A 14,277-nucleotide genomic window follows, 5' to 3' on the forward strand; every position below is an offset into this window, starting at 1 on the left:
TCCCTTGGTGACTTCTGATTGTGAAACATGCTGAAGAATTCATGCAGAGCTATCAGAATGTGCCAGCAGGGATTTTGGGGTTGCTGGGAATTAATTCGTTTTATATGAGGGACACACTCACATGTGTGCATTTTTGTAGACGTACAGTAAGTGTGGGGTGGAAATTGGTATTGTGCAATTACTGACAGTGTAATGGACTGGAGTGGGGCAGATTGATCAATTTATTTTGCTGATAATTTATTGCATCTGTGTGATTGGGAAGAAATACACGGATGTGGCAGAAAACACAAACTCCTCATAATGGCCATTCTGGAACAGAGCTCAGGTCTCAGATGTAGAACTCGCAGCCATTGCTGAAACTTGTTTGAAAAAGCTACTCCTTTTTCAAATGGGTTCAATGTAAAGCTAATACTTTACAATGTTGTGATAGTAGCACCTATGACAACAATATCTTAAGAAATTGGAACAGTGGAACAATACCACTGAATAAAATGATAACTTGGGTGGAATGAAGTAAATATTCTCATGTACTACAAAGACAAGACTGCATTTTCAGTTTAAACTGCATTCATTCGTTGTCTGTCGTTTATTTAATTTCAACACTACCATTGCATCTTCCATTGCTTATTGCGTTATTTAGAAAAATGAATTGTGCAACACAAACAAAAAGTTGTCATATGAAGCGTTCGGTTCCTAAAGTTCACTAAAAAAAAACAAAAGAAAATAGCTAATCCAAACTGAAGACAGCACTGAAATCACAGAGCCACTAATTTATGTTTAGTCACGGAAGCTTCTGGACTGCTGGTCAGGATGCCTTAAACTACAGGAACTCTCCTGGCCAATAATGGTGAGAGCTGCGTGATATTTAAATTGACTGTTTAAAAAATAGGATTTTCTAGAAATTTCTAAATACTTGTATTGATGTCATTGGTCGTTTGATACAGTAAAGAGACTAGCGCTCATTATAGATAGAATTGACGACTTTTATAATAGTCAGGTAATTAATTCAGTTAAATGTTTTCTGTCACTTCCAGCTAGGGCATATAAAATGTTTAAAATTGCTGGACATGCTATTGTAAATTTTCTGAAAGGCCTAACTCAATTCGAAAGGATGATTCGCGCTCAATGACAAATCATGCGTTAAGTACAAAACCTTGAAGAAATGAGTTCCTCACAAATCTTTTGGTTTGAGACTCGCATACTGTAAGTCAAAACATTCTCTTCCAGCTGCTTTCTTGAAGATTACAAAACTAGGTTTTGCTTATCACTGAGATTATGTGCAAGGCGAGACTCCGCTCACTACAATCCTTCAAGATTTACACTTAACACTCATTTTGTTTTCTAATTCATTTATCACTGCGTTACCGCTGATACTACTAGCATGTTTGTGGCAAGTTCAAAATTGTCTTTAAAAAAATAAATTGGTATTTTCTTTTAGACTTCTTCACTGAGCTTACCGAAACAGAGCAGCTGCCTTGGCTTGGTAATTAGTATGTGGATGATAAACCATGCTTTCATCATTTTTACAAAGCATCGTGTTCACTGTTTCTGCCATGTTTTCCTGCAAGCTTTTTTTGTCCGTATACGGACAAATTACTCTGCAACAATCTCACCCCATAAAAAGTGCCTTCAGTGCAACACCTCAATCTCCGTGCACATTCCAGTGCTTATAATGAAATTTTATTGAAAATTGTTAATTATATTTGACAGAATTTAACATCACAAACACACTGACAGTCATCGGTATTAAGTTAGTGCTGGTTTTTATCTATCGTACTAATTAAAAGTTGTTTACATAGCTCATTGGCTGCACTAAATATACGTAATGGACACATAGAGGAAAATCTTTGAATTACCAAATGAAGAGTAATTACTGTCCTTAACACCAGTTAGTTCCCCATATTCCAATTCTTACAGTTCACGATAACCCCAATCGCCGGTGTTTTGTGTGCGTCACCATACGTCAGAAACACTTTTAAACATCCCTGCATGTGTCCCCCACTCCCCTTCTCGTTAAGTATATAAATATTTACGACCCTTCTTCATCTTCAGTTTTAGTCCATTCAATTGTGCATAAACATTACCGACACTGCAAAGTGTGTGTGTCTTTCACATGACAGCTCTTCGTCTGGTTTTTACATAGAGAAGACGTCAGACAGTAAGATTTAGTAGTATTTTAGTTTAATTGCGGGTCATTTCTCTTACTAGATTTTCTCTAGAGGGATTGGCTGGCTCCTGTATAAATATTTGTTGCGCAGCGCAGTTGCTGTCAGTGCAGCTTGAAACTTCGAAGGGTTTGGCTATCTGGCGCGCAAAGGAAAGGTAAGCGCTGAATAGAGCTACAGTATGTTAGCAGAACAGGGTGATTTATAAAAGCGTATTTAAGGTTTTGATTTTAAAAACATTATTTTTTTTCCAAGAGCGTATTTTGCTACACTTTTACTGTTTTACTGTTTCAGTTACAGTGCAGTTGCAGTGTATTGAGTGACTTAAAAGGATTAATACCATTGAATAATGTGTTTCAAAGAACTTTGATTTCACACTAATTTAACTTTTTAAAAGGGTCGAAAACCTAAAATTGAACAGAACATTTGATCTTGGTTCGATTTTTATTATTGAATTCTGAATAAACAGCGTTAAATGACAGGTCGCAGACCTGTTCCAAAACGGTGTTCACATTCAGGAAAACTTTGATGAAGCTCTTGCTGATTTCCAGAGAAATCGTACAGATACACGGCAGGCTGTTAGCGTTATCAGTGTCATTAACTTTTTTCCTGTTTCCTTCTTTTCTTTTTTCCAGCCCATGGCGTTAACAGTAAAATGTTCCTGTTGGATGCTGGTTATGAGTGTCTGTCTCATCCTGTCGGTAAAAGCTGAATGTGGCAAAGATTGTGCGTATTGCGCATACCACCTTCAAGAACACCAGGCAGAAATAAACGCTGTTGTAAGTAAACTTACCACAAGGATAACTGTTATTATTTAAAAAGTTGTCAACTCCAAAAGAAAGCTGTCCTTCAAAATTGTACCCTTTGTATCCCTTTTTCTAACTGTGGTGCGGTGGAGGATCGGCATTGTAGTAGCAGTGATACTTTGTAGTTCCTCGGTATTTTTTCCTCCCGATGACGGTGAAAAGAATTAGAAAGTAACTCGATTTCGTGAATGCCGCTGTCTTGTTGTCGTCTCTTAACATCAATTTCAAAGGCACATTTTAATGAGAAGTAGTTGAAACTAAAACAAGACACGTGGGGTGGGGGGGGCGGAAGCTGGCGATGAAAAAAAACAGTGCATTCGGAGTACTTCATGTTTCAGGACCAAGGGCAGCGTCGATCAAGCGTTTTCTGCTGATCAGTATGGGCGAGAATGGGTAGGGTTTTTACAAAAAAACTAATTGACCTCAATATTAATTGGATCAATTACAAAAATATAAAGCACTATCATGTAAAACTAGCAAAAAAAAAACCTCAGCTCCTTTTTCAAGTTCTGTTTCGAGAGATGTGTTTTATCTCGTGCTACAACTTCAATATGTTGCGCCTATCGACTGTACTTAGACTTTTTTTCACTCAATTACATATTCATTTAATAGTTCAGGTGGGTAGCTGCGTCAGCATGCGTAGGCTGCAAAGGAACAAGTAATAGGTTTATTCCATGCTGAAAAGAGAAGAAAGAGAACACAACGTTTCGGCCGTGGAGCCTTCTTGAAGAAGAAGCACCTGAAGAAGGCTCCACGGCCGAAACGTTGTGTTCTCTTTCTTCTTTTTTTCAGCATGGAATAAACCTATTACTTATTCATTTAATAGCCGAATGACAAACGTGAAGCGTCTAAGAGCTTCTGATGGTGGTCTGTATAAAGGTGAAAAAGCCGATAAAATGTTTCTATGTATGTCGCTGTTTCATTTTAATGATGCTGATCTTCTGCTGTATGGAGAATACATAAATTGTACTTTCTCAGCTCTTTAAAAAAAAAAAAAGCATTGGTAACAGATGAACGGTCGTGCAATTCCTAAAGTGCTTCATAAAATATTTTAAATCTTTTCATGTTCTAATATGTTGTCAGTCAGTGTCTCTTTTATGTGTTTGATGCTAAGCTTTTCTTGAATGCTCGGACGTTTTCAACGTTTATTTTCTATTAGACTGTTTAGATATCAAAGATTTTTTGTTTTGCTTTAAGATTTGCATCTTAAAGATCTATTATTTTTCAGTTGACTTTAATTGGAATTCACAGTGACACCAGCTCTCAAAGGAATGCAAAGATGTTTAATATAGGAGTGGAATTATAAAGACTTGGCTGGAACAAATATAACAGGTATAAGACTTTTAGGTGACTTTAATTTTATAAGAAAACTAAGAAAACATGGTAGTACAGTGATCTTCCGCTTCTAGTAAATGACTAAAACAAAAATTGTAATAGAGTAGAATGTAAAAAAAAAGTTCTAGGATATTTCTAACCACTAGATGGCCCTATATCATTAACAATAGGTTTTCGAGGTAATACGGTTACAAACGTGAAATCACTTTTTAAGTTTCCATTACATTATTTTTAATGCTTTTTCGCGGTAAGCTTTACTGTTTGAAAAGTTCCCTTTTTCTTAATAAAAAGGTAGATGTGCACATAGTGAAAGGAAATTAAACCTATGAACTAAAGCAAAACAGATACATTTTAAATGTTTGGTTTTTTCTAATCTGTTACCTGTTTTCCAAATGTTTGTGTTATTATAACTAGGAAGACCTACTGAGCTAATGCTGTTGTTGTTCATGGTTTAAAACATGCTTCGTTTTGTGATATAACTAGTCTTTATGGAAATGTTAGGATCAGCCTGAATATTGATTGCAAAAAGCTCTATATTCGCAGGAGTTAATCTATACAGTATGTCTTATTAGGTGCAGGCTATCCCTGTGCAATCAATTAAGACCCCTTTTATAGCTTTTGGCTAAACATGTGAACAAGGGGAAAAAAACTGAGCAAGATTGCATTTTTTGTGACAGTTAAGAAAAGGGTTTCATATAAAGATAGAACTCTCATGGATTTCAACAGAAATTGTACCCAACGGAAATAAAATATGATATTTGATCTTTAATATATGATATATGAAGTTTTACAAAACAGAGCAGTCTAATACTTGGATTGACCCTATGGTGATTTGAGCAAGATCCTTAAATATCGCATTCCTAATTTTTTTCCGGTCCGTTCCTATCACAGGGCCACCCTGTTCTATTACATTCCTAGGATTTTAATTGTATCATCAGTTTGAAGAGTGGCCAGATTGTCATTGCATGAACATGAAGCTAATCCGGACACAGAAAAACATTAAACTCATCGCATTCAACTTTCATGGAAATTGTTTTATCAATATGTGTGCATTATGATTAAATGTTAGAAAATTTGAACTGGCAGCTGCTTAAATCGCAGTGGATTGGAGCTCATCTCACATTTTCACATGTGTGAAATCGATTCAATAACAGCACTTTAGGCATTTGATTATTTGCATTCATTCCCTGACAGCTTACCCAGAGGGCTGTGGGGGATTTGAAATGGCATTTATAAAAAAATGTACAGAAAGCACTTTGCTAATCCCAGGCACTGTTCCACCACGGGCCTGTTTAATAAATTGGCCACATGTTTAAGAACAGCTAATGCGGAGCAAAAACTGGCATCAGCAATGAAGTCTTGGGTGATTGCACACAACAATACTTTGTGCTTATGGGCTCTGGCACTACCTGAAATAAAAGCGTGTTTTTCACACTGTTTACAGTTTAAGGGAAAAAACTGCTTCAGAAATTTCGTAAAACCGTGTTTTTGCATGAGGAAGTAACTTCGTCTCTGTCTTAGAAGTGATTGTGAACTTTATTTTACATAGTGCCCTGTGGTCGTAATTTCTCAAAGCACTTTACAATGAGAGAAAAAAAGTTAACAAGGAGAAGGGGTCACAGTATTAGTATGATTAAAGACAAGGGTTTAGTTTGCAGAAGAAGATGCAAGGGGTAGACAGAGAACAGATTAAGTAAAAGCCTTTCTGCAGAAGAAGGTTTTGAGACTGGGTGTGAAAGCATTCAGGGAAGCTGGCTCCTTGGGGACGGAATTGCAGAATTCCATTCTTTGCAGCACAGCGGGAAACGGGCAAAAGTAGCAGAACCTGAGTTGAATTAACAGAAATGTAAATAAAGCCTGTATCGTTCATTCTGTTCACGGCTACGCTGACCTGATTTTCTTTCAGACCTGTACATTAGAATGCGAAGGGAGGCTGGGCCCTACCAAGTTTTGGGACCTGTGCCGAGACGTTCTGGCGGGGAAGAAGGCCGACGCGTCGACGGAGGCCGAACGCGTCGCCCTCGAGACTGACGACCAGGAGAACGACGACCACCAGCTGGCGAAGAAGTACGGCGGCTTCATGAAGCGCTACGGCGGCTTCATGAAGAAAACGGCCGAACTCTACAACCTGGAACCGGAGGACGAGAGCCGCAGCCGAGAAATTCTAGCCAAGAGGTACGGCGGATTTATGAAGAAAGACGCGGAGAGCGGAGTGGACACCGTCGGCCTTTTAAAGGAGATCTTGAACGGCGGTGGCAGAGAGACGGAGAGTCATGGAGACCGTGATGGCGAGACCATGAAAAGGTATGGAGGATTTATGAGAAGTGTCAGAAGAAGCCAGGACCTAGAAGATGGGATAAAAGAATTACAGAAAAGATATGGTGGCTTCATGAGAAGGGTCGGCAGACCTGAATGGAAAGAAGACCAAAAAAGGTATGGAGGATTTCTCAAAAGATCCAGGGATGAAGATGGTGAATCTAACTCTGAAGATGTGCCAGATATGGAAAAGAGATATGGAGGATTTATGGGCTATTAGTTTCCAAATCAAAAGACTTTCTCACAAATCATACTTTATCGTTCTACTGTCTTGCTTGCGATGTACAGTTTTTTACTGTCGAAGGTTAAAGAAGATTTACAAGTTTATCTTTTCTCTTTCTGTTCATCGTGAACTGCAAACCACTGTTGATTGAAATAGATCCTTCCTCTCCCGTGCTTTAAGATCAATGCAGTTTTCATTACATGTTACAAACTGGGTTGTCTCAGACCTGCACGTCGTCTTTATTTTATCTGGTGCTTTCACAGTGTAACTTCAGCATATCAAAATATGTTAAGTTGTCCTTTTATTCCAGCACCATCTTTTTCACTTCCAGATCAGCAAACTGTGTAAGAAACGCTGTGATGTTTCATTCTGTGGACTGTGTTAGTTTAAAATTTTAAATACAATGCATTTCCTTCCCAAAAAAGCAATGTATTTTTCATTTCATGAGAGGGGTTGCAGTAGGCTGCTGAAACAGATTTGTTCATATCCCTATGTGTATGTAGTTCTTGAAGCTTGAACTGTATTTTGTTATATGCTCTCTATTTTTTCATTTGAATCAAAACTGTACCTCCTACTGCTTAGCTTGTACAGATTATAATAAATTCATTTTAACTGCAGAATCAAACTTGTTTGTCATTAGTAATCACTCTTGGCATAAGCTTTTTGAAAAATCCTCAGTATCACAGACTGAAATTTCAGTTTATTAGAATGGCTTCCATTTTCAAATGAAGGTTTTATTTCCTTTTATGAGAGATACTGTATTTCATATACTTTACAGTGAAACCTGCATGGAGCAAATCATTCAGCTGGGAGGTATCTCTTTGATAATAAATGCGTAAGTTCTTTATACTTTGGCTTCACTGATCCAGACGAAAGGCTCAATATAGTCATTGCCACTTGAACAGCTTGTTGAAACTTAAAGTTGTAGTTGAACATTTCATTATACCATAACAGCCACAGCATAAGCATTTGATTTTAAATTAATCGGGACAATGGCACATAGTCCAAAAGAAAATGTTTAGTAATTCCATATTAAAAACAATCTAGGTTTCAAATATGTGGCATATCGTCACAAATCAATGTTACATGTTACAAAAGGAAACTTTTCAACAATCCTGTCTGAAATTGTAAAGCTTTATCTTTCACACCAGGAAAACCAAACACCTGTGAGATACAGTATGCATCACTGCAGCTCTCCTATGCCGCCATTTTATTAATTCGATTTTCTGTATTCTGGTCAATCCTGCAGCATCTCTTTCTTTCTTTTGTAACACCACTAATATTATTCTTTCAATTATCACATTTGACAAAAAAGTTGTGGTGCTTTCTTTTAAACTCTTAATTTCCTTACATCTTGTGTAAGGTGTATAAACATTACATGATACAGAAATAACTTAGCACATACTGTCTACATTTTAAATTGTCCATGTTAGCATCTTAGTATTTTGCTCTCGCATATCAAAGTGTAACCAAAGCAAGACCTTTTGTTGCGTTTGGATCTTGACACGTCATCACAACTGAGTGATCATGATTTCCCAGACTTGTGACTGTTTGAACTGAAATGAGAAAACCACCCAACACCTATTTTGTGAAAGAAAGAAAAACAGAAATTGACTTATGTAAATTTGTCAGACTGCAAACATGAAGTGCCTGATGCTACCAAAAAATATATAATAATTGCTTACACTTATATAGCGCTTTTCTGGACACTCCACTCAAAGCACTTTACAGGTAATGGGGACTCCCCTCCACCACCACCAATGTGCAGCATCCACCTGGATGATGCGACGGCAGCCATAGTGCGCCAGAACGCTCACCACACATCAGCGATCAATGGGGAGGAGAGCAGAGTAATGAAGCCAATTCATAGATGGGGATTAATAGGAGGCCATGACTGGTAAGGGCCAAAATAAATTTGGCCAGGATGCGGGGGTTACACCCCTACTCTTTTTGAGAAACGCCCTGGGATTTTTAATAACCACAGAGAGTCAGGACCTCGGTTTTACATCTCATCCGAAGGACAGTGCCTGTTTACATTATAGTGTCCCTGTCACTATACTGGGGCATTAGAACCCACATGGACTGCAGGGTGAGTGCTCCTGCTGGCCCCACTAACACCTCTCCCAGCAGCATCCTTAGTTTTTCCCAGGAGGTCTTCCATCCAGGTACTGACCAGGCTCACACCTGCTTAGCTTCAGTGGGTTGCCAGTTGTGAGTTGCAGAGTGATATGGCTGCTGGCCATATCAGTTAAAAAAATCCACTTTTATCTGCTTCTATTCTATTGAAAGCCAGAATTGTGAGGCGTTTATAAATACGTAAATATGCCTATCTTGGAAAGTGCAATTCTATTACTCAACATTGTTGCTTCTGCTCTGGCCTGCTCTGCCAATGGGACAGTGGCCGGTGCAAAAGCTCGAGAAGAGCACAATGCTGGCATTGCACTACAGAGACGCAATGCAAAGTGCTCTTCTGATGTCCCCAAGCAATGATTTGCTTAACTGTCATTCCCGAGGCTGTCTGCAATTGTCACGAGGAACCCACTGTTTTGGAACAAGATAAGAAATAAACTGTAAAAGCACACATGGAAACAAAAGTAAGAGCTCAGTTTATTCTTTTTTCCCCTTTAACAAACATGAACAGCACATACAGTACATTTTCACCAAGGTGTACAAATGCCTTTCTGTGACATACTGAACACCTAACAATGAATTTGAGTCTCTTATTCAGTCATTTTTTAATGTGTCACAGCTGTTCACCTCTGCAGAAACCTGTATAACCAGACAATAAGAATACAAAATCTATAAAAATGTACCTTTTAATGAAATATTTTACAATTTCAATCTTGAAGAATATAAAACTGGGAATTTTAGACCATTCTGAAAATGCAAATGTTTTTAAAGCAAGCACAGAAACAATACAATATATATTTACAAATATCCCAGTTCATTTAGAATGTAATGTACTATACCTGCTGGGCTCATCCCCAAAAAACTTTTGTTTTGGAGGATAAAGATTTATATTCAATGAGACTATGGAAATTTGCATATTAGAAATTTAAGTAAAGAAAGGTATATCGTGCTTCCTTTTGCAACAAACTATAACATATTTCATACAGTAGGTAACATATACTGTATAGTTTGTACTGTTTGAACCAGATAAAAAAACTAAACTAAAATAAAAACTATCACAAAATGGCCATTTCACTTATAAGTAACTGTTCATTTATTACTCTTTAATTTTTTGTTTTATTAACTGAACAGGTTTTTTTGCTAATAGATCTCTCTGACATTTAATCTGATTAATGAAAACAGAGTATAGGACTATTTTATCATTTATGAATTACAATATCTCTATCTTGACAATTCATCTTGGTTTTTTTTTAAATTTCATTAATTAAAATGGATCATATTGTTTTTGTAATGGCAATCTGGTTCCTGAAGAAAATGCATTCACCACACCAGCACTTTAAATATAACAAACAATAATTAACCACCTTATCATTGAACACTAACAGTCTTTGTCATTCTTTTCAATGATTGCAATCTCATTGTGCATTTTACACGGAATTTTAAATGTGCAGCTTAAGCAGATCCTCCAGAGAAAGTAGAAGAATTTTATGTCACTACTAAAATGCTCGGCATCTGCTGTGAGCAGAACTGTTAATTTGTAAATTTTAATCACTCTGTTGAAGAAGGATTTAAGTAACATCTGTACAGCACCCCACATTCCATTAGATTTAAGCCATAAATGAGCACTAATGTGCAATGCTGTTCCACTCATTATCATCCAGTGTGACATATAAGAACAGATACCTCTCAAAAGGGGCCGATTATTGTCATTGAAAGTTATTTTTTGGATTGGATAAACAAGGCCTTAATGGAGAAAAAAAGTAATACATCCTACAAAATTTACTTTGCATGTGTTCTCCTGACTCAAAAGCATAGGGATTTTGTTACTAAATAACATTACAGATCTAATTTTGAAGTTTTGACATGCTGTAATTAGTAATCATTGCTAAGATTTGTGCATTTATGCATTTATGCTTTTTTCTTTACGAGTTGGTAATAATGCATGTCAGTAAATCAAATTGATCCTTGATTTGAAAATGTGTGTGTTAGCCTCTATGTGTGTGTTTGAAGTAAATGAGCAAAAAATTGGTAATGATTTGACTCATGGCAGCAGGAGAGTGTCAAACCTAACAATGTAGAAAATGAGATGTTTTTCTGTTTGCAGTTTTGATATTTGGTTTTGTACCTCTTTATTTTTGCTTTTATCTTGTTTTTTGGTTGTTGTTTTTTTTTCCCCCTTTGCAAGAGCATAGATCTAACATGGTAGCCCACAAAGTATTCTGACCTCTCCTTGACCTCTAACAAAAGAGAAATAATCCACAAGACATTTAGTCATCCTCTTTTAAAACTAATGTCTGTATGTTATTCTTCATGAGAAATTATTTTGATGAATTTGTGATCGCATCTTTGGATGTAAGTCATCTACAAAATTACAAAACTCTTTGACATTCATATGAAATGATGCAGCTGCTGTGTTCCTTATAAGCTACAGTATGGTATTCCAAAATCTGTTTCATAGGTATGCAGTTGTGTTGGAATTGTTGTTGTTTTACTGAAAAAATCAATTGTTCCAACTGTTCTCCAGTTGGCTGATTACTGTATGTTAACTGAAAGCTGCAAACCATGAAATCAGTCTTTTTGTGTCTGTGATTACCTTTACTGCCAAACTGTATATTTCAAACCAAGGTCCCTTGTGCCACATACAGTATAGCTTCTTATCCTTTGGTTTAATCTACAGTACATACTGTATAACAAAGATCTGAAAGTAACTTGAAATCACACCTTAGTTGTCATGACAGAAGCAGCTAGAGCACATAATTACCATTATAAGCGCCATAACAGTATTTTTTATCAAATGTTTAGAAAAATATAACAAGATCGAGTCTGTTGTATTGCACATTTTGCTGTTGTCTGATGTGCACTTCTTAATGTCCTTTACTCAAAGTCAATGATCAGTCTTGAAAGCTGCAAATTTATATCATTATATTATTTAGAAAAAAACATTCAGTTCAAAATTAGTAGTAACTTTTCTGATAATGTTGGTATGATTAAAGTATACAGTATATGTTTGTAACCTAAAACAGCCTTTGCAGTGCATATGGAATGCTGAGTATTTTTTTTAATATTTGCAATTTTCTGCTAGTCTGAACTTGTTTTCTTCATCTTGATGGGGAGCCACTGTGTCCTAAGGAACACACTCAAGAATTCAACAAAGCAGATGTCTTACGTTCTCTACAATATGTTTTAAATATGTTTTAATATGTTTTAAAGATCCAAATGTCATACTCTTCTTACTTTCTTAAATAATTTCTGTTCGTTTGTCTCTGGCTCACAGTTTTTATGTTTTTGCTTAAAGTTGTTTACAACACAGTTGTTTATAACTATGCATTGAATGGTGTAATGATATAATTGTAATTATATTGATTTTGATTATTATCAATTGAGTAGATGCACTTATCAAAGACAACTTACGTTAAAAGGAGCTATAAAATATACTCAAAATATTTAAAACAGAGAAGCACAAATTCCACTGAGCATAATAAAATGAACCACACCTGAAGAAGGCTTCACAGCCAAAACGTGATTTCTCTCTTCTCTTTTCAGCATGGAATAAACCTATTACTTGTTCCTACAATAAAATGACCATAAAAACATGTCAAGAGTCATTAAAAATTATAAATTAAAGAGATTACAAGAATAATTTTGTGTTATGCTGTACATCTCACAATGGAGAGGCACAGCCTGGAGAGGTGAGTGTTACTAAGGCGCGAACGGGCGGTCAGATTTCATGTGGGCCTGACGTTTCATGGTGTCTTGTTCAAAAACTGAGGTGAAGAGAAGGACCACGTAAGCACCCAGCATTAGATGATGAGAAGATGAGCGGGGACATAAGGAGAAATGAGGAGTTGGGGACTGAATAGGACATTGTGATGAAGGGAGTGGTAGGTTAATTAAAGCACATGAAGAGGTGTGAGGTTGCATGGGAGACAGGGAGCGGAGAGCTTACAGTAAATTAGCTGCAGAGGTTGGCTTGTTGATACGGGCGGGACAGCTTAACGTTACAGGAGCCTACTCCACAGAGGACAGCTTGAAACCTGAGCGGACGGAAAATGATGTGCATTCACTGAGTGTTGTGTTTCAGTTTCTTATTATTATTTATCAGAAATGAAGGGGATTTGATGGTTTTACAAACAGCAGTTCCGCAACAATAGAATAACATCCACAAACAGATGAAGAAATGATGTTGTGTTTGATAGGAGCAATAGCACAATCCTTAAAAGTTACACGTTAATGAAGAAAAACCATAAATGTAGCTGTCACCATGAAAGACTTGTCCTAATTGTGTTTGACTGGGACCTTTTCTTTACCAGTGCATTTAAACACACCAGTCATAACACTTCAGTACTTAGGCATTTGCGGTTTGACAATGAATTCAGAAGGCAAAGCATCCCTAATAAATTGATAGTTTTTCCCCTGAGTTCCACAAAGGTATCTTCCACAATTACTACTAACTCCCATTGTTTGCTAGTTTACAACACGTTTTCGATGTGTGTACAGAGATTTTTCTCTGCATTTATAAAAAACACACCTCCAGTTATACATTAACCAATGGTAAGGTTTATTGATTTCATTGCATTATCATTGGTGAGACTCCGTACCTGGAGAAATGGTATTGACATTTCACATATATTTGTATTTCTTCTCACTTGTTTGCCAAGTGAAGTACAACCAGATAGGAAATATTTTATCAGGCGAAGCTCGATTGCCCGTTTCCTTTCAACTCATGGGAATAGCTCTTTAGTGGCCATTTTGTCTCAGATAAACTACTGATCGAATGTTTCTTTCACTGCCTTAACAATAGTTTTTTTGTGTCCAATATTACATGAAAATCCTAAGAACAGTATTTTACAACTGTACATCAGTCTTTATACTTACTGTACGTTTTCACCTTTGAATTCTCTAATTTTTTCTTAATACGAAGAAAAACAATCATGCGGTATAAATGGAACTATTATCTAAATGAAGCATTTGAACTTGAAGATGTTCCTTATTGGTTTAAAATAAGTGACTTCTCATCCTTACGATGATTTCTCATACACGAAAATGTCAAAGAAAGGTTTTTATCCACCATAGCTATGAGCACAGTCTCCTCCCTATTGACCTCGGGAGAGGGGGGGCGGAAAGCTCACAGAAAGACGAGTTGTTTCATTTGGGAACGGGGAACATCCCAAACGGGTGTGAAAGGTGAATACAGGTGTAAAATAGAGAAACCAGATGTCTATGTGTCGGTTTCATTCGCACTTTATTTATTATATTAGCAGAAATCTAACCATATAGCAAGAGATAATTCATTTTACTTCAG

The 14,277-nt window shown here is 36.7% G+C and overlaps 1 protein-coding gene across 1 annotated transcript; it reads left to right on the forward strand.

The window, feature by feature from the left end:
• The first annotated feature begins 1,464 nt into the window (after window positions 1–1,464).
• Window positions 1,465–7,470, forward strand: penkb (proenkephalin b). The gene is made up of 4 exons (XM_088642408.1): window positions 1,465–1,483; window positions 2,209–2,322; window positions 2,801–2,944; window positions 6,213–7,470. Exons 3-4 carry the CDS (start codon window positions 2,804–2,806, stop codon window positions 6,840–6,842), a joined length of 771 nt encoding a protein of 256 aa, XP_088498534.1. The 5' UTR covers window positions 1,465–1,483; window positions 2,209–2,322; window positions 2,801–2,803; the 3' UTR covers window positions 6,843–7,470.
• The last annotated feature ends 6,807 nt before the right edge of the window (window positions 7,471–14,277 follow it).

The sequence above is a fragment of the Lepisosteus platostomus genome, chromosome 8 (assembly GCF_059453375.1).
Source record: "Lepisosteus platostomus isolate fLepPlt1 chromosome 8, fLepPlt1.hap1, whole genome shotgun sequence".
NCBI classification, from domain to species: domain Eukaryota; kingdom Metazoa; phylum Chordata; class Actinopteri; order Semionotiformes; family Lepisosteidae; genus Lepisosteus; species Lepisosteus platostomus.